The following is a 21082-nucleotide window of genomic DNA, read 5'->3' on the forward strand; positions in this document are numbered from 1 at the left end:
TACCAAAATAAGATAACACACCGTGTGCCTTCTTAACAACCCTATCAACCTGGGTGACAACTTTCAGGGATCTATGTACGTGGACACCGAGATCTCTCTACTCATCTACACTATCAAGAATCTTACCACTAGCCCAGTACTCTTTATTTCTGTTGCTCCTTCCAAAGTGAAACACCTCACACTTTTCTGCATTAAACTCCATTTGCCACCTCTTATCTATGTCCCTCTATAAACTGCAACATCCTTCAACACTATCCACAATTACACCGGCCTTAGTGTCATCAGCAAATTTACTAACTCATCCTTCTATGCCCTCATCCAGGTCATTTATAAAAATGACAAACAGTATTGGCCCCAAAACAGATTTTTGCGGCACACCACGAGTAATTGAACTCCAGGATGAACATTTCCCAACAACCACCACCCTCTCTTTCAGCTTGCCAATTTCTGATCCAAACCGCTAAATCACCCTCCATCCCATTCCTCTGTATTTTATGCAATAGCCTACCATGGGGAACCTTATCAAACGCCTTACTGAAATCCATATACACCATATCACCACCTTACCCCCATCCACCTGTTTGGTCACCTTTTCAAAGAACTCAATAAGGTTTGTGAGGCACAACCTATCCTTCACAAAACCGTGTTGACTGTCCCAAATCAACTTATTTCTCTCTAGATGATTATAAATCTTATCCATTATAAACTTTTCTGACACTTTACTTACAATCAAAGCAAGTCGCACTGGTCTATAATTACCAGGGTTGGCTCTACTCCCCTTCTTGAACAAGGGGACAACGTTTGCTATCCTCCAGTCTTCTGGCATTATTCCTGTAGACACTGACAACATAAAGATCAAAGCCAAAGGCTCTGCAATCTCCTTCCAGGCTTCCCAGAGAATTCTAGGATAAATCCCATCCAGCCCAGGGGACTTATCTATTTTCACATTTTCCAGAATTGCTAACACCTCCTCCTTGTGAACCTCAATCCCATCTAGTCTAGTTGGCTGCATCTCAGTATTCTCCTTGACAACATTGTCTTTTTCTAGTGTGAATACTGACAAAAAATATTCATTTAGTGCTTCCCTGCTCTTCTAAGACTCCACGCAACTTCCCACTATTATCCTTGCTTGGCTCTAATCTTTCTCTAGTCATTCTTTTATTTCTGATATACCTATAGAATCAAGGAAAACCCTAAAGTTTTCTATCTGCCAACAACTTCTCATGTCCCATTCTGGTTCTTCTTAACTCTCTCTTTAGGTCTTTCCTGGCTAACTTGTAACTCTCAAGCACCCGAACTGAGCCTTCACATCTCATCCTAACATAAGCCGCCTTCTTCCTCTTGACAAGACATTCAACTTCTTTAGTAAACCACGGCTCCGGCGCTCGACCACTTCCTCCTGTCTGACAGGTACATGCTTATCAAGGACACACAGTAGCTGTTCCTTGAATAAGCTCCACATTTCAATTGTGCCCATCCCTGCAGTCTCCTTCCCCATCCTATGCATCCCAAACCTTTCCTAATTGCATCATAATTGCCTTTCCCTCTTTCCCTGTGTTATATACCTATCCCTTTCCATTGCTAAAGTAAACATAACCAAATTGTGGTTACTATCACCAAAGTGTTCACCTACCTTCAAAAAAAACAGGACAGGTTCATTACCCAGTACCAAATCCAATGTGGCCTTGCCCCTTGTTAGCTTGTCTGTATACTGTGTCAGGAAACCATTCTGCACACACTGGACAAAAACTGACCCATCTAAAGTACTTGAACTATAGTATTTCCAGTCAATATTTGGGAAGTTAAAGTACCCAGAACAACTACCCTGTTATTCTCATTCCTATCCAGAATTACCTGTTATCCTTTCCTCTACATCTCTGGAACTATTCTGAGGCGTGACCTCTCTTTTCCTGTTTCTAATCTCAGCCCATACTACCTCAGTAGACGAGTCCTCATACGTTCTTTCTGCCACCGTAATATGGTCCTTGATTAACAATGCCACATCTCCCCCTCATTTCCCATCTTCTCTGTTCTTACTGAAACATCTAAATCCTGGAACCTGCAACAACCATTCCTGTCCCTGCTCTATCCATGTCTCCGAAATGGCCACAACATCAAAGTCCCAGGTACCAATCCATGCTGCCAGTTCACCCACCTTATTCCAGATGCTCCTGGCGTTGAAGTAGACACACTTCAAACCACCTACCTGCTTGCTGGTGAACTCTTGCGACTTTAAAACCTCATTTCTGACCTCACCACTCTCAACCTTCTGGACACTGAAAGTACAATTTCGGTTCACAACCCCCTCCAGAAGAGCACTAGCAAATCCCCCCCCCCCCCCCCCGCCTCAGAATATTGGTACCCCTCTGGTTCAGGTCTACACCATCCTGTTTGTAGAGGTCCCACCTACCCCAGAATGACCCCCAATTATCCAGGTATCTGAAACCCTCCTGCACCACCCCTGTAGCAACGTGTTGAACTCCTCTCTCTCTCCCCATTCCTCTCCTCACTAGCATGTGGTGAGGGATAGCAAGAGAGTAACAAACAATGTTGCTGTTCTTCTTAAGTGATCTGTTGAGAACAGATGACTTTCTACCACGTTGGAGTCGTGGGTCCTGAGGTAAAGTATCTGCTGCTGAAATCACACTTCCTGCTGCAGGTGTTGAGGAGGGGTGATGTTTGAATTTGCGCACCCTCCTTTAGCTCTATGTACTTGGACTCCCCCTGGGGTGGTCACGTAAGAGGAAACAGTTATCACTTTCACAAATGCTTCTTCTCCATTTCGGGGAGTCTTAGACAAGAGATTCCGAGAAGTCAGTGGAATGTTGCATATTTTTTAGGGAGGTGTTAAAGGTCTTAAATCACCCCCTGGTGGTGATCAGCTGTGATGGAGCTTGGAGTAGAAAGCTTGTTTTGGGAGTCTTGTGTCAGGTATTTGGAAGCCATGGCCTACTGAATACCGTACCCTGTGCCTCAACTAGACAGAGGAAAATATGGTTCTCAGTGAGTTATCAATAAATAATCCATCAGTGACTTGATCATTTCAATTGCTTTTATTCTTATGTAATTGACAAATAATGTGCTTAACTCTCATGATAAAGCTTGCATTTCTTAAAGGGTAGATTTAACTTTGTAAATTTTCTGGCTAAATTAAGATATTTGATTATTTAAGAATTAAATAGCTTGTAATTAATTTGTCATGGTCAGCATTTTGATTTTAAACAAAATGTGGTGCCATTTAATTTCTCCAGAAGTACAGATGCTAGTTTTGATGTGTGTATCATTTTTTAGGTGTTTCAATAATGCTGTGCTGTTTCATTTGTGCTTTGCATTTTCTCCTGTGTTCTTATTCCTTCCAACAGGTCTGCCTTACCCCCTTCAAACCTTCCTTCTATTCTGCTTTAATCCCAGATTATCCTCCTCGTTCCTTCCTCCAACAGCATCTCCCTCTCTTGCTGACAATGACCCTAATGTGTGAGCTGTTCCTTTTTTCTACTCAATCTGCAAGTTTCCCTCTCTCCCTGCCTCCTCTAATATTTATTTTGATTCTGGACTGTAATTCAGTATGCAATTCATTTTGGTGTTTGTAAAGAAATTGTAAGCATTAAAGAAGTGGCCAATGTAATTTTAAAACCAAAATAATCGAGAACAGGCATTGATTCTGTTTTGTAAAATAAATTGCAGATTTCAAATTCTTAAACTTTTTTTAATGAAAATTATTTTTGCTAAAAGTATTTTTTTTGTGATACTGAAGTTTACTGAACGATTTCTAAACAATTTATTCAATCCAGTGCAATAATGTTTATTTATATGAAGTTGAGTAAAATAAATGGCAAACTTTTTTTTTCAATTTTCCCCCTTTTTTTCCATCGTTCCTTGACTAATAAAGATATTATTTGCAGGGGGAGAAGGGAAAGAGAGGTTCTAAAGGGCCCAAAGGGGATAAGGGAGACCAAGGAGTGCCCGGATTAGATGCACCTTGTCCATTGGTATGTTCTTGTGATGTAATTGAAAATGTTGGATATTGTAATGGAAAAATAAGGGAGGAACAAGAATGTCGTCCTAAAAGTTCCACAAAAATGGACTGTCACAGCAGACCTGAAGACTGCTTTTACACAAGAAGTGGAAACACCTCATCCTCCCTTGAATCAAGTCTTTGCCTATCAACAATGTTCCAAGTTGCACACCGCCACAGAAGCTAAGTGTTCACATCCAGAGTGTGGCTCTGGAGGAGTTCCGAGCCGCATCGGATGATATGGGTTTTACGCGCCAAGATCTGCTCCACCTCTGGTGGTAGAAATCTGTTTGGAGTTTCTTTGCTTCACTGCCAGAGCTCCAGACCTGCATTCCCAACAACTAAGGAGCACTTATCAGTGAAACTGCAGCGAGCCTGACGCTGAGGGTGAGAGTTTCAAGTCAGCCATCACAAATCATCCTTGGAGCTGGACGCTCTTGATTGATGTTGCCACTTTGTCTAACACTAACCTGTCAGTTTCGAAGTCCTCCCTCCTTTCTCCATTTATGTGAAAGTCAATTGCAAATGTTTTTTGTATTAACCAAGTCAGTTCATTTTGTAAACAGGGGTTCCGAGGCTTTAAAGGAGAGAAAGGTGAACCAGGCTTACCCGGCCTGGATGGTCTTGATGCCCCTTGCCCATTGGTATGGTGTTATCGCCCTTCCCTTCCTGCATGCTAATCTGTTTAATTCATCTTCATGCATGCTGGTGAACTAATCACTCCATGTGTAATGCAAATAAAGTACAGCTCAATTCCCACATTGCCATCTAAACTCTTCACAACCAATAACAGATTGGCTTACTAACCTCATCTTGAGATTGTTTGTTGTCATTGTGAGATTTGCTACAAATGCAGAAACACTTGACATAAAATATTGCTCACTTTGCAAATAGCAATGAGGAAATTGGACAGAGCAGCATAAACCAATCAGTGTCTCTTTAGGTAAATAACACATCTCAAGAGAAACTCGGGGACCCATTTCAGAGAAGATTCATACCAATAGCAACTAATTTGAAACAATGAATATAAAGGTGATCTCCACAAACTAGACCTGATAGCGAATATATTCATTGGTCCTTAACAACTTGGACTTCACCTTTGAAAAAACACATTTCAAAATGAGGTCTATGGAATGGTCACTGTTGAAAACCTCAACTTATAAAGCTCCATTCGGATAGCTTGCTGTGGGAGGTTTATAAAACACCATGGACATTATTGAAGGATCTTATTCCTGAGATGCCAGGTGATGGGGAAGATGAATCTCTCTATAAAAGTGATGCCATGTTACTCTGCATTTCCCTTTTTTTTTGTGCTATTTGCCATACAAATGTTGATATTTTTGCAACCACAAATGTTTTGGCTTTGAAATATTGGCATTGAGTTAAATTCAATTGAAGAAAAACAGTTGATTTAGATGGTAGACTCTTCACCTGATCTTTATCACTCCAATATGGAGATACCCTAAACTATATATAATTGCGAAATATCTAAAAACTGACCTCTCATTTAATTGCTGTTTGTGGGAGCTTGTGTGCACAACCTTAACTGCTGCATTTTCATCGAAAGACAAAGTCTATACTTCAAAAGAACTCCAATGAGAGTAAATAGCTGTTGACCATCCTATAGTTGTGAAAGGCTGTACAAAAATGCAAATTCTTTTCACTCTACAAGCATTTTAAAAATTGCTAACCCAAATCCCATACCAGATTTGACCATTTTCATTTCAATGGCTTTCACTCTCCTTTGCTGTTTCAAAAACTAGGCTCTCCATCCAACCTCCCTTCCATAGTTGGTGCTGCTACAGTGAATGATTTTGCAGACCCTCCTTTTTTACATTGATGCTCCTCTTTCTCCTTTCACAACCAATTAAAAATTAACATCCCTCACTTCTTTCCTAGCCTGTCTTCTCTGTCACTTCCCTCAACCCTGCCCTGACTGCATTACAACAGAGTACCAATGGGTTAATGTTAATTGTCTCACATTAGATCTATAGCTAAATAACTTAATCTTTTTTAGTGAGAAATAAACTTCTGCTTAATGTAAGGCACAACATAAGAATCCTATTTGAAATGTATAACATTTTATTTGGTACATACTTTTTATGTTTCATTTTTTAATAATACTGTAGATTTGCAAAAGGGTTTCCACTGAAGCTCGATGCATGAACAATAGATTTAAGGCTTGCTTATAGTTCTTGTGTTTAGAAACTTTATTTAATTTTTTAAAAAGCATGTTGCATACAATTGTGTCAAGTCAAAAATAAATGTTTTTTAATTGGGGTTGATTGGGGCACATGATTTAAGAAACACAGGGATCTGTAATTTGCTAGTTTAGTGTCAGGAAATTGACAAAGCCGGGACTGGGTGCCAGCTACCAGGCAGAGTTCTCCAGTGTTCGAGGGAAGGTTTCCCTTTTCAATGCCGAGACAGTTGTTCACAGCATCTTGTGTGCACGCTGAAAGGGCTGACGCTTTTTTTTTTAACTTTCTTATTGAATGGTGTTCAAGCTTGAACTGACTTTGCCACAATAATTACTTTGTTCTGGAAATGTCAAGCACTGTATATTATTAGAATTTGAACATTGAATGATATGCCGACCTCTAGTTCCCAGTTGTAGTGTTAACCCATCTTGAACAATAACAGATACTGGAGAATTGGAGCAAAGTGTTCTGTAACATCTACTCACGTCACTATCCATCATTTCAGAATTATCACCCCTTGAAATAAAACCGGCTATTTCATAGTTCTTAGCTGAACGTTCAAATGAAAGGACGTCCCGCAGAAATAAGAATGGTTTTGTTTTCACTGGGATCGGGTTAGGGATGTCTTGTATTTAGGTGGGAAGGGGAAAGGTGGAGGACGTTACATGCACCTGTGTGTGAAAGGTGGAGGATGCTACATGCACCTGTGTGTGAAAGGTGGAGGATGTTACATGGACCTGTGTGTGAAAGGTGGAGGATGCTACATGCACCTGTGTGTGAAAGGTGGAGGATGCTACATGTACTTGTGTTTGCCTGCTTGCTGAATGATCCTTTCAACAGCAGGTATTAATGTTGGAAGGAAAATGTACTATTGAGCTCCATCGGAGAAATGCATAAATATCAATGGCCACAGATAATTATTCTATTGTTCTGTAATAATGTACAACTCACCATGGTAATCGCCATGGTCAAATGTAACTTTCAAGTCTATGAAAGTGAATACATAAAAATCCAAAAATGTTGATTTGTGCCCACTGTCAACATTTGACTTACAGACTGAAATACTTGTAGTGGCTTTATTTTTCCAGTCTTCCTCCTTAACCACCTTAGAGGTCCTCTTGACTTCTCATTTTTAAAACAATGTTTAATTAGAGGACACATCCATCAAAATCAAATTAATAAGGATCTCAGGTACAAGCAGTGTTTACATGATGTCTCTGAAGTTAAGATGGAGTCTCTAGAGGAATACAGTTTGGTTGAAGGAAGGTGAGAAGCAATTCAGAGTTTGAACTGCGAAGGAAAGGCTGAGATAAGTCAGATGTGTTTTGGTTGGAAGCTAAAGGATTTGGATGTGATATAATCCACATCTTCAAACTGTCAAGTGGTGTGACCATTGCAAATGTAGTCACATTACTTTATCAGAGGCATTACGTCTAATATTGACAAGCTCTCAATGGACTGGAGTTTTGTTTTGTGTTCATTCACTGAATGAGAGTGTCACTGGCCAGGCTAGCATTTATCGCCAGCCCTAACTGCCCAGAGGGCAATTTGGAATCAACCATTGCTTGGGTCTGACGTCACATATAGACCAGACCAGGTAAGAATGGCCATTTCCTTCCCTAAAAGACATTAGTGAACTAGGTGGGTTTTTCCCCAACAATATCACTGGTTTCATGGTCATTGTTAGCTCCTAATTCCAGATTTTGAATTGAACCCAAATTTCACCATCTGCCAGGAGTAAAGTCCAGATCCCAGGATCATTACCAGGGTCTCTAGATTAACAGGGCGAAAGTGAGGACTGCAGATGCTGGAAATTAGAGTCGAGAGTGTAGTGCTGGAAAATCACAGCCAGTCAGGCAGCAGTTCTCCTGTTCCTCGGATGCTGCCTGACCTGCTGTGCTTTTCCAGCACCACACTCATGACTCTCTGGATTAACAGTCTGGCGGTAATACCACTAGACCATTGCCTGCCTATTCTCCAAGGACAATACAGAATAAGAAGCTATAAAAATAATCTGATACTGTATTAATTCACTTCCTTGTTTAAAATAAAGTGCACAAAATATATCATAGACATAGAACATTACAGCACAGTACAGGACCTTCAGACCTTGATGTTGCGCTGACCTGTGAAACCAGTTTGGAGCCCATCTAACCTACACTATTCCATTTTCAACCATATGTTTATCCAATGACCATTTAAATGCCCTTAAAGTTAGCAAGACTTCAACAGTTGCAGGCAGGCCATTCCATGGCTCTACTACTCTAAGTAAAGAACCTACCTCTGACATCTGTCCTATATCTATCACCTCTCAATTTAAAGCAATGTCTCCGTGTGCTAGCTATCACCATCCTAGGGAAAAGGCTGTCACTCTCCACCCTATCTAACCCTCTGATTATCTTATATGCCACAACTAAGTTATCTCTCAACCTTCTCTCTAACGAAAACAGCTTCAAATCTCTCAGCCTTTCCTCATAAGACCTTCCCTCCAAACCAGGCAACATCCTAGTAAATCTCCTCTGAACCCTTTCCAAAGCTTCCACATCCTTCCTACAATGCAGTGTCTGTACACAATACTCCAAGTGCGGCCTCACCAGAGATTTGTAAAGCTGTAGCATCACGTAAGAGATCAAAAGTTTGTTTGGTAAGCATTAAAATTAAAACAAAATTACACAAAATCTATGACTGTTAGTAGTTCACTTGGTAACATTACTTTTACCTTTTCTGGAATTTTCAACCCATGGTCTTCACAAAGCAAGACAAATTTTCAGGGTTTCTGTTTTAATTTTCAACTTGTTGTATGAGATGGATAAGTACAGAAATAAATGGGTGGGATTTCATTGAAGGTCCTCAGGTATTGACATGTGTTGAGGCACAGAATTCCAAACATAAAACTAAATTTACACAACACCAAATGTAATGTTTCATTTTCCATAAAGCAGTGACGTTAATGCAATCCCTGTCAGTTATTAGGCTGGTATCAATGCAATAAATACTGGATCAGAAAAATCTTTGGGTTCATTTCCAGCATCATCCAAAATACAAAAACTTGTGGCAGTCAAGTAGTTACAACACCGTCATGAAGCATTTAATTTCCTGTCCCATTGGAACAAGTTTTTTTTTTCTTGCAATTGCTGCAAGGGCTGTTTTCATCACAAACAACATATTTAAACGGGAGGAAGTGAGGGACATGGGAAGGGAAAAGGAATGCAAAAGGTCTTGTGAATGGCAGAATAAAATGAAAGTAGTCACTTTTTTTGATAAGTGCAACAATATATAAAGCACCTCTCTATTTCAAACTGCAGGGTGAAGATGGTTTACCTGTACAGGGGTGTTGGAATAAAGTAAGTAAAATTGTGATTACTTGAATCTTAAGCAGCTTCAGCATGCTGATGTGTGTCTTTGAATTGGCTGGAAGCTACTTGTGTCTGAAATGTGGTAAATGTGAAGCCTGCTCTTAATGTAGATAATTAATGCTGTAGTTAAATGCTATTGGAGAGCAATTTTTGGAAGCAACTACTGTAATTTCATCTTAGAAGTTTGATTACTGCAATGTTACCATTGTGACCAGCTTATTCATTACCAATCATAAATAACACGCTGGCTTTAACAGCAGGGGTGTGATTGCTGTAAACCCCAAATGTTTTTCAGCAGGACCCGAGATAAATTCCTCAACCATTTAATTGGGCTATAAAGTTCCTCCCAATTAGAATTAAGTTTACACACTTGTAAAAGTACGAATGAGTTGTTAAAATACAAGTTTCACTCTAAGCCCTCCGGCATCTGAAAGAAGCTATTACAGTAATTAAATGATGTGAGCACTATCAAAGCCCAAATTACTCACAGTTCATTTAACAACCTGCAAGGATAACATAGAATGGTACAATTCGGGTTGGTACATGCCAGACCAAAATAGATAGAATCATAGAGTCATACAGCACAGAAACAACCCTTTGGTCCAACCAGCCAAGCATAATCCTAAACTAAAGTCATCCCACCTGCCTGCTCCTGGCCCATATCCCTCCAAACCTTTCCCATTCATGTATCTATCCAAATGTCTTTTATATGTTGTAATTGTGCCCACATCCACCACTTCCTCAGAAAATTCATTCCACACACAAACTACACACTGTGTAAAAAAAAAAAAATTTGCCCCCATATCTTTTTAAAATCTCCCTCCTCTCACCTTAAAAATGTGTACCCCAGTCTTGAAATCCTCCATTCTCCAGATAAGACACTACCATTAACTCTATATGTACGTCTCACATTTTATAAACTTCAATAAGGTCGCCTCTCAACCTCCTACGCTTCAGTTGGCAAATTTAATCAGGATTAGACAAGATGAATTAGTGACTGTAAAATGTCATTGGATCACAATAATAAAAACAGCAATATTAACAATGACAGTTGTAAAGTAGGAAGAAACATCGATTTTCCTGCTCCTCGGATTCTGCCTGACCTGATGTGCTTTTCCAGCACCACTCTAATCTTGGTTTTTTTTTAAAATGACAATTAATAGTTGTCACCATTATACCAGATTTGAATTCCAAATCGTATTGAATTCACATTTCACCATTTGCCATGGTGGGATTTGAACCCACACCCCCAGAACATAGAACATTACAGCACAGTATAGGCCCTTTGGCCCTCGATGTTGCGCCAACCTGTGGAACCAATCTGAAGCCTATCAGTCCTACATTTTTAGATTAGATTAGATTAGATTACTTTACAGTGTGGAAACAGGCCCTTCGGCCCAACAAGTCCACAACGACCCGCCGAAGCGCAACCCACCCATACATTTACCCCTTGCCAAACACTACGGGCAATTTAGCATGGCCAATTCACCTAACCTGCACATCTTGGACTGTGGGAGGAAACCGGAGCACCCGGAGGAAACCCACGCAGACACGGGGAGAATGTGTAAACTCCACACAGTCAGTCGCCTGAGGCGGGAATTGAACCCGAGTCTCTGGCGCTGTGAGGCAGCAGTGCTTACCACTGTGCCACCGTGCCGCCCACCAATGATTTTCATCCATATGTTTATCCAATGACCATGTAAATGCCCTTAAAGTTGATGAGTCTACTACTGTTGCAGGCAGTGCGTTCCACGTCCCTACTACACTCTGAGTAAAGAAACCATCTCTGACATCTGTCCTATAATCGTCACCCCTCAATTTAAAGCTATGTCCCCTCATGCTATCCAGCACTATCCTAAGAAAAAGGCTTTCACTGTCCACTCTATCTAACCCCTGATTTTCTTATCTGTCTCAATTAAGTCACCTTTCAACCACCTTCTCTCTAACAAAGTTCTGGGTTTCTAGGCCAGTGAAATAATCATTACACCACCACCTCCCTATTACAATCCAAAGTTCTACCACACATCTATAAAATGATTTTGCTGCAATTGTATTGAGTGTAATAACCCAGTCATTTCATGCATGCTCTTCATTTAAAATGACAAACAATTGTCCTAAAAATATAATCGGGATTATTGATCCTAAGATAATTCATAACTTTTGATTTTATTTTCTCCTGCTGAGGTGCCACACATAATTAGCTGAAAACAATACTTTGAGATTTGCCTGAATTAGATTGGGGAACAGTGAATATTGCTTTAGTAAAGAGAGAGCAGCTGACTACTGTGTTTAAGTAATGTGAAGGGATAATGTACAGGACATAAAAGGAAGGGGTGCATCAGTAAAAAAAAAAGATCCCATTGAATTAACTTTAATCATAAATAATGAAAGTGAGTCATGTGTGACACTGATCTCTTTCCTCCTCAGCATTAGGGAATATAATACATTACCGGTCAAATTCTATTTCAGTTCCAAATTGGTTCTTTACTTGTTCCATATCTGTTTGATTTTTAAAGTGCTGAAGTTTGAACTAACTGAAGTTTACTTTGCTCTTTCTGCAGTGATGATGATCTAACCTCAGAATGGAGTGTGTACATAGAATATTTATTTTTATACAATTTTTTTGCAATCATAAAAGCTATCTTTTTTAAAAAACAATTGCATATTTTAAGTTCACATTTTGTATAGATTGTATTAAATTCTGTCTTGTCTACTACTGTCCTTGTATCTGTGTGTATTCATCTACTAATTTTATTGCATAACTCAGCAGTATTATTTGCATGATATTTGTGCAGAATATGAGAAGCCAATGTTGTATTATAACTTATTGTGTTTATATGAATTGGACTGCACTTCATTGCGGACTCAGTTATTTGAAGTCAATTCCCCAGAGCACAATATATCCCTGCTGTGTTGCCTTGCTTAAATTATACTTATTGCACAAGTGTGCATAAATCCTAGTGCCTCAAGTGGGGGAAAAGCAATCCAACCACTTTACCATAGCTGCTGCTAATGACGCTGGAAAGGAACAGATGTATTTCAGCCTTAGACTTTTGAGCAAAAAAAACCTTGTTAAATTCTTGAATCTGTTGAGGCCAAATATCTGAACTTGTATTAGTTGATCACTGATTGGGCCCAGGAATAGCAATGATGATACCACACTGTCATCCCAGCATTTATGACCAAGAAGACCAAAGTTCTACAAAGCCTGATCATTGCTACAAATAGCCTCCTACAGCAGCTCTTCATTGGAGTTTCACGGTGAGGTTTCAGGCAGTGAAATTGGCAGGTGATGTGGCTCCAGACAGCTGCCAACCTCCTTTCACTGAAGTTGATAATTAATAACCAGGCAGAATGGGAAGTGCCAAGGAAGATTTTTACACTCTGACAGCCCCAATAAAATGAAGGTTTCCTCACTATAAAGATACAGAGAAATATCATTGACATTGTTTACAGCTTTTTAGACTTGAGTATCAAATGTAAAGTTTAAACATCTATATATAAAATATAAGATATACCTTTACCAAGATACTGGTGAGGATTATGCTCCATTGTCAGCCATAATTTGATGCTTGAGTCATTGGTTTATTGTTGTAAAATATACCCTGTATCAACCAATGTCTAAGCTACAAAGCCAGTGCTTTTACTTTAGCTGTCATAGAGTCAGCTGAAGTCCCACATTCTTTGCACCACTTCAGTAAATCTCTGCTGCACCCTTTTCAGGGCCATTGTCATGCTTTCTAAAGTGCCATCTCCAAAACTGGACACATTTCTCTGGGACTGAACTAATGTTTTATAGATGTTTCGTGTAACTTCCATGTTTTCATTTCCAATGCCTCTATAGATAATCCCAAAGATCCTGTATGCTTTTGTAACTACAGTATACCTTTCTCTCCAGAAACTGTCATTGGTGATGTTAGCAGAAATGTATTGCATTTCTTTACAATTTTATCACAAGCATTCACCAGTTTGATTTAAACTTATATCAAACTGGTTAGTGTCTGTGGCAAAACTGCAGAAATAACAATGTCACTTTACTAAATATACACCTTTCCCACCCTATGGTTAGGTATCAAGTACTTCCTTCAAAAGCTCAAATTTGCTTTTTGCACAATCTGTGATCCCAGATCACTTTCAGTGCCCTTTGCAAAACCCACATGGCCTTGTAAGTTTAATCGCAATTATTATCCTGTTAAGTACAGTTCAGACTTGAAGGACAGGCAATGCATTAGGTTTAGCAGAAAGCTGAAACCTTTTTGAATTGTTTACATGAAGTGCACAATTCAGGAAAGAATACCAGTCAGGATTTGGAATTGGGCAGCATCTTGACCCCAGGGCCTGGCGAGTATGTTCTTTTTGTACCTGATGTTGCATGAGCTTGTGAGTGAGCATGCGGACTTTGCCCACGAGTGCCACCTGAAGCGATCAGTTCTGAACAGTTACATTTGCCACTGCCAGGGGCAGACGCCATGGCTTAATGCAAAAAAGTAATGGAGTTGGCCAGCAATGGAAACAATTTGAGACTGCTGTGGAGAAACCTTCCATGACTTCTCGTCAGGAAATGTTTGACACCAAAATAAAAGTATTGGAGGAACGGAGTGCTGAACATCTTCAGTTTCAGAAAGCCACTTCCAGTCTCCAGCAGAGGTTTGTGTGCAGCGATCAGTAAGGTCTATAGATTGAACCATGTTCATCAACGCACTCCAGGTGATGTGTGAAAAGCAGCAGAATGGGAGTGCATATGTTTTGACAGTGGAACTGACGGGTCCGTTTGAATTCAGATGTGAGCCTCGTTCTTTCAGGATGTGGAGGGATGATCTGTTGAGCAGTTTTAAATATTGCTATACGTTTGGTGGACCATTAACTAAATGGCCACCATCAGAGCATTTTTGTTTTCTCTTCCTTCTATGAGAGTATCAGATAAACACACTGCCAAAAATTAAATGATTCCTTTTTAATCAAAGTATTTTAAGGAACTGACCAGAACTGCTGGCGGTTTGCATCATTTATTTTTGAATGGTGATGTATCTTTGTACAGTTCATTTGAATAAATAATTGGTATCACCACCATTCTTTGAAACAAAACTTGATTTCTTGCTTTTCCTGCATTTTTCAATGAGTTTTTTTTGGAGTGGGGAGAAAGTGGGAGAAAATGACTTGTTATCCACCTCTGGTTTTGTTTTTGTAAAAGACTGCATAATCTGTTTCTTAAGCTATTCACATTTACATTTGAAAAAGTTCATATCTTTTTTGTTAAATTTTCTGTATAAATGAAGACTTCCTTCTATCAGGCTGTTACCAGTGTTTGATTTTGTGTTTCTGGGGCACAGTAATCAATACAAAAATTATTTTCTGAGGGATACAGGACAAACTATAATATTCAAATCAACCTTATAATGGAAATGTTAAATCTATGCAGTCACAGAGCCCCATGCTTCAGACAAAGTGCAACTGGGCTGCAGAATAAAAGTGTTAATTTGTATGGCCTATGAAGAACATATTTTGAATTCACTACTGCATGCTTGATAATTGTGGAGTTAGTTATTTTTAACAGGTAAGATCTATCTGGCACATGCCTTTGTGTTGTACCTGCAAGAGGCATCCAGTCATTCCTATTTGATTGACATTTTTAGTTTTTGTAAGTCATTGCAGTGTTACATATGAGAATTAAATTCCACTTTGCAGTAATTCCATGTAAAGCCATGAACATAAACTGATACTGTACAAAAGGACGCCATTTGCCCCATTCTATCTGTGCTAGCTCTTTGGTAGAGTTACTCAACATAACTTCCAACAACTGAACAATTTATCACCTAGCACTGCATTCAGAGTTCTATCAACGAACCTGTTCCAGTGAGTTGGTTGGTTGAATTTACACTTGCAATATACATCTATTGGTATATTTTTACTGCACTTGAAAACTATAAATTGTTGTAAAAGTTACTCTTTCAGTTTTTGTAATAAGTTAATCTTGAGAAGCAATGACTTCTGAAAATGTACTATCCCCTTATCCAACACATTTTTATGCCTTTGTAGAACGCTTTCACATTCTGGAAAGATTTAGGGACTTGACGTTTTTTTTTACCCTTCCACCATTGCTCCTAAACATCATTTCCCAGACAACAACTTTATTGTTACAGGAATCATTGTTTAGAATTGGAGATAGAATCTTCATCATAGCTCCAGAAATTATCTGAGCTATGCCTTCATTTTTAATGACCAGTTTTAACTGCAACATATAATTTTGCATTTATGATGCTTAACTTATTTTTAAAGCTTTCAATTTTAATTAAAAACATTTGTTGAAGCTTATTCGTTAGCATTAATAAGTTCAAAAAGTTACAAAATTTTATATTGAGATTTGCTTTTGTAGCATAAGATGTACAATACTATAAAATACTTGTAAATGAACTTGTATTATATTTTTGAGTTTACGTGTGAAGGAGATCAGTAAATCTGACTCCAATTTCCAGTTTAATTTTTATGAAGCAACGGAGATCTGAATGTTAACATTGTTTACTGATGATTCTGTTTGCCAAATGTTCACTTTTACTGTTGGCATGCAATATCTTTGACTTTATATCCCACCTTTTTAAGAAATCCATTTTCCAAAAATACTGATAGCAATTTGTTCAATGTAACTGGCTGTACCTGTGCCTTTAGTGCAGATAATTTTTCCTGCCTTGTGTGGGATGCTGCAGCTGATCTGAAATCAATGTTTATTTTTCCCATTTGACTGTAAAGGTTTTATTGCTTCAGAGATGGGTAATCTGTTGGTTAGGATAGCATTTGGCTTATCTGTTTTGTCTCTGTTTCATCTGCTGTACAAAATATAAAATTTTCAAAGCGAAATTCTGCTTTGTGTTTTTTTTAATTAATGAGAACAAAGAGAGATTGGTGTGGGTCCCTTGATGCCATTATACAGTGCCCAACCCCCCCCACCTTTCATTCACTGGAAAGGAGACTCGATGCCTGCTTCAAACATGGAGTAAAGTTAAAGCAAACACCTTGTAGCTTCAATGTGAGGACTATGGAGATCAAAAGTCTCATGTAAGTCAGGGGATGAGGTGGGATTCCCAAGAATGATAACATTCTGTCATTTCCTGTAAAACTAATACTATTGCCACTCCTTTGAATGCAAACATCTAGCTGTCTGTAACATGGCCTTAAAGTGTCATATTTCTAATCCCAGTCTCAAACAAAGTTAAAAATCACACAACATCAGGTTATAGTCCAACAGGTTTAATTGGAAACACACTAGCTCTCGGAGCGACGCTCCTTCATCAGGTGGTAGTGGAGGGCTCAATCCTAAGACAGAATTTATAGCAAAAATTTAGAGTGTGATGTAACTGAAATTATGCATTGAAAACTTTTGCTATAAATTCTGTGTGTTAGGATTGAGGCCTCCACTATCACGTGATGGAGCGTTGCTCTGAAAGCTAGTGTGCTTCCAATTAAACCTGTTGGACTATAACCCCTATGTTGTGTGATTTTTAACTTTGTACACCCCAGTCCAACACCGGCATCTCCAACAGTCTCAAACAGGCATTGATCCTTCGATCTTCCCCAGGTCTGTGCAATTTGTCTGAAGGACAGAGCTGGCATTGCTTCCAATCATAAATTGAGGAAGAAATGGCCATCAGAAATTTATAACTGGGAATCTTCTGACCTTTATGAGGATCATATAAATCTGGAAGTAATTGACAAATTAATATATGTATTACGCACACTATTGGCAGAGTCACAGGCATTCATTAAACACATGACAATTGTCTTAAAAGAGAGTGTCATTCTTGCATCTTTCACAACCTCTGGTGCAAACACTTTGAGCTGCCTGTGTGATTGTTTTTGTCAGAAACTTTAACCAGTTTGTGCACAGCAAGCTCCCACAAACAGCAATTTGGTAAAACCCAAATACGGTAATCTGTATTTGTGATGTTGATTTGAAAATATAAATCCACAGGACATGGAGATAGTTCTTCTTTGAGACCGTGCTGAAAAATCATTTACATCGTGTTAACTTGATGTCAAGTACTATGCAATATATCATCTCCCTACCCTCTTCACCATTTCAAAATCAAAGCTTAAAAATGGAAGGAAGTTGCAATCCATTATTATCCCCTCTTCTACATTATTATTTCAATGACTTCAAAGCTGTGAGAAACTTTTCCTCTCTGCCCTTTCTCCTCCTATCAATTACAAATTTTAAACCCCAAGCATCAATTGATTTTTATTTTTCTGCTTTTTAAACTTCGCTGACTCCAGTGCATTTTGACTTCTCAATATTAATGTCTAAATGATTAACTCAGGGGGTGTTAGAGAGGTAGATAAGGAATGTAGCACCCTACAGAGAAATCAAGTTTTATCAGGGCTAGTTTGTTTTTACAGCCAATTTCAAGGTTGTGGCTTGGAAAAGGTCAAACATCCTTGCACAATTTCAAAGCTAGTAATGAGTACAAGATGGGAATAACATCCCACTGTTGCTGGTACATAACTCACAGTGCACTTAAATAATGTGCTTTATCTGTAAATCTAAAACTCCAATTCATTTAAACATATGTCAGATACTCCCTCGATCTACATCAACAAGTAAGCCCTTTGAGACTGTCTCTGTCTCTTGGTGTGGAGGAAGGAAGCTATAGACCTTGTCAGAAAAATTAAGATAAATGCAAAAAAGAAGACTGATGTGCTCAGATTTAAAAGAGTTTGAAAATGGCATGCAAGTTCCGCAATGGACATAGAACCTAACACTGACTGTCCTATCAATGTGTTGCTCAATATTTTATATTTGGTGAGAGGGATGTGTAGATTCATGTTAATTCTGGAAAGGAATTTGCTGCTAAGATCTGCCAAGCTAATCTTCAAAACCTTACTATAGAAAAACAATGGGTGCATTTCCCAGGAGGTGGTATATGGATCAGAATGTATGATAGCAGATGTTTAAAGTTATAGATTATTGTCATTGGCTAACATTTATAACATTTATTAACTTTCAAAACTTGGTCTTCCTAAATAGAAAAGGCTTATCAAGGAAAATTTGAAAGCTGTTCCTGCTGTCTACTTATTTAAAATTTATTTCCAGCGTGGTTCCTGCCAATTGTACCTGTTTAGTTGATAACTGTGCTCATTGACAGGGCGATTTACTTTTACACAGTAAGTTATATGATCTGGAACGCGCTTCCTGAAAGGGCTGTGAAAGCAGATTTGACTGGGATGTTTCAAAAAGGAATTGGAGAAGTAAGTAAAGGGGCAAGTTTTGCAGTGTTTTGGGGAATGGAAGAGTCTAAATTGTTAACTGCAAGTCCTCAGTTGTTACTTGTGACTTGATTGTGGTTAAAGAGGTTTGAAGGAGCATTAACTCTATAGTAAGGAATTTGATATTGTCCCATCTCCAGGGTTGTCTATTATCAAAATTTTCCAAAACTTGCTTGTGCTGACATACGTTGATATTGTTATTAATATTGATTCTGAAGCAAACTGGGAAACAGTTCCGTTTGTGAATGGCATAGTAATTATGACATTCAAGGAACTTTAATCTTACGAATTCATCAAAAGGTTTAGTCTCTTGAGAGACAGGCTTTGTTGCCATCTGTTGTAATTACCCTCATGGCAAACCTTTCATGTAACAAATGAAACCTGGATATATACTTCAAACAGACATCAAGTATTTTCTAAATTTTGAGTAATGAGGGATTACAGGGAAATAAAGAAACTTGGGGTCCACGTACTTGAATCTTTTAAATTACTTTGTGGATACACAAAATAATCAAAAAGGCTAATGGAATGTTCTTCTTTGTCTCAAGAGGATTGGAATACTTTGGGCTGTGCATATAATTTCCCCTCCAATCTGGAATGCTGTGTTGGGCTTTCAGCATTAACCTTCTGAGAGGATGTGTTCACCTTGATTGGGATGTAGCATAATTTGCAGATGTTAAACGCATTTGATAGGCTAGATAAATAGAGACAATTTCCTGTGGGGGAATTGAGGGAGCATCATTTAAGGAATCAAGCCAGTCCACTCAATATCAAGATTAAGAAGGAATCTTTGACAAAGGGATTAATGGAAGTTTGGAACTTGCTCCACTGAAATGCTGTGGGTGCCCATATTTGAGTTTTCATTGGATTTTTTTCTTCAGTAGGGTTACCTTGGAGCTCATGTGTGTACATGGAATCGAAGAGCAGACCAGTCATGAGTTAATTCCATAGGGGTGGAGGGGGGCAGGCCCAAGTGGGCTGACTGGCCTCCACCAATTCCTGTGTGATTCGTTTTCATTTTACAGGGGATCCCCAGTTTACAAATGTATGACGTTATGTTTATACTTATGAACGTCCTCCCATGCAGGGCCGTAATTTTAATGATCCAACCTAGGAACATTTCCTCCACGTATGAAAGATGATTTTATACTGTCCTGCATTATGTTCTGATGTGCGTCAAATTAACTAGTGAATGGACTCAAGAACAAACTATTCACAATCCAGGCATTTCCTGTACAGAGCTTCCTGGCTTTTTGCATGTAACCAACACAGAGAATGCTGGAGAAACTCAGCAGGTCCAGCAGCACCTATGGAGAGAGAAACAGAGTTAATGTTTCAAATTGTTATGAGACTTCTCCATTATGTGGGTTTACTTCTCCACAAATGTTGCCAGAACCACTCAGTTTCTCCAGCAATCTGTGTTTATTTCAGATTTCCAGCATCTGTAGTAATTTGCCTTGGTTCACTATGGTCTGAATGTGGTTTGAAAGAGAATTTAAGTTGGTCACCAATAATTGAATCATTGTTGGACCATAAGATAACATTTACTTAGAGTTGGCTTAAGGTAGATATTAAAACATCAAACTGAGTCTTTTTTTTTTAAATTGTGGTTATGCAGATTAAAAATATCTCTGTTTAAAGTCAAGCTATTAGTACCATACCATGACAAACAATAATTGTTTGCCAAATACATAATAATTGAATGCTTTGAACCCAATTCAAATAAAACCAAAATAAGACTCCTGTTTATTGAGAATAAACTTTAAAGTGAAAAACTGTTTTCTCAGTGTTGGATAGATAAGACTACCATCTTCAGCTCATGTAAAATGTTCAGAATGCAAATACTTACCATTTTAATGAGTGCATTTTACAAATAACCTGCATGGTATACGATTCAATGAATTTTAAAACTTTTCACAGGATATATTTTGATTGTTTTGCACATGATATAAAATCACTGACTAGATTTTTACTGAAATTGTAACTCTCAGTCATTGGATTGGAACATTGTTGCTGCCCTCTGGAGGAGCACATAGGTAGCAAACATGTATTTCCCAGTATTGGAGTGAGTTCATTCCCAACAGGCTAGGAAGCAGGGACTGAAGTAATCCATTTGATTCCTGGGGACTGCTGTCCCATTCAATAAAATCTTGGCAGGTTTTCTACCTCAATCCTACTTTCATGCCCTATGGTCATATTCTCTTCATTCCCAGAGTGACCAGAAAGTTAAAAATCACACACCAGATTATAGTCCA

The 21082-nt window shown here is 38.7% G+C and overlaps 1 protein-coding gene across 25 annotated transcripts in view; it reads left to right on the forward strand.

Moving 5' to 3' along the window:
- Nucleotides 1–14180, forward strand: part of col13a1 (collagen, type XIII, alpha 1) — a 224795-nt gene extending 210615 nt beyond the window's left edge. For 22 of the 25 annotated variants that reach the window (XM_043679191.1, XM_043679190.1, XM_043679198.1 and 19 more), the window contains 3 exons: nucleotides 3903–3989; nucleotides 9522–9560; nucleotides 14031–14180. In XM_043679191.1, coding sequence (XP_043535126.1) covers nucleotides 3903–3989; nucleotides 9522–9560; nucleotides 14031–14063 — 159 coding nt within the window. In that variant the 3' untranslated portion in view covers nucleotides 14064–14180. Of the gene's footprint in view, nucleotides 1–3902; nucleotides 3990–4581; nucleotides 4660–9521; nucleotides 9561–12133; nucleotides 12250–14030 lie in introns of those variants that run through there. The other 3 variants (XM_043679193.1, XM_043679201.1, XM_043679197.1) reach the window with 3 other exon arrangements.
- Nucleotides 14181–21082: the final 6902 nt, after the last annotated feature.

The sequence above is a fragment of the Chiloscyllium plagiosum genome, chromosome 38 (assembly GCF_004010195.1).
Source record: "Chiloscyllium plagiosum isolate BGI_BamShark_2017 chromosome 38, ASM401019v2, whole genome shotgun sequence".
NCBI lineage: Eukaryota > Metazoa > Chordata > Chondrichthyes > Orectolobiformes > Hemiscylliidae > Chiloscyllium > Chiloscyllium plagiosum.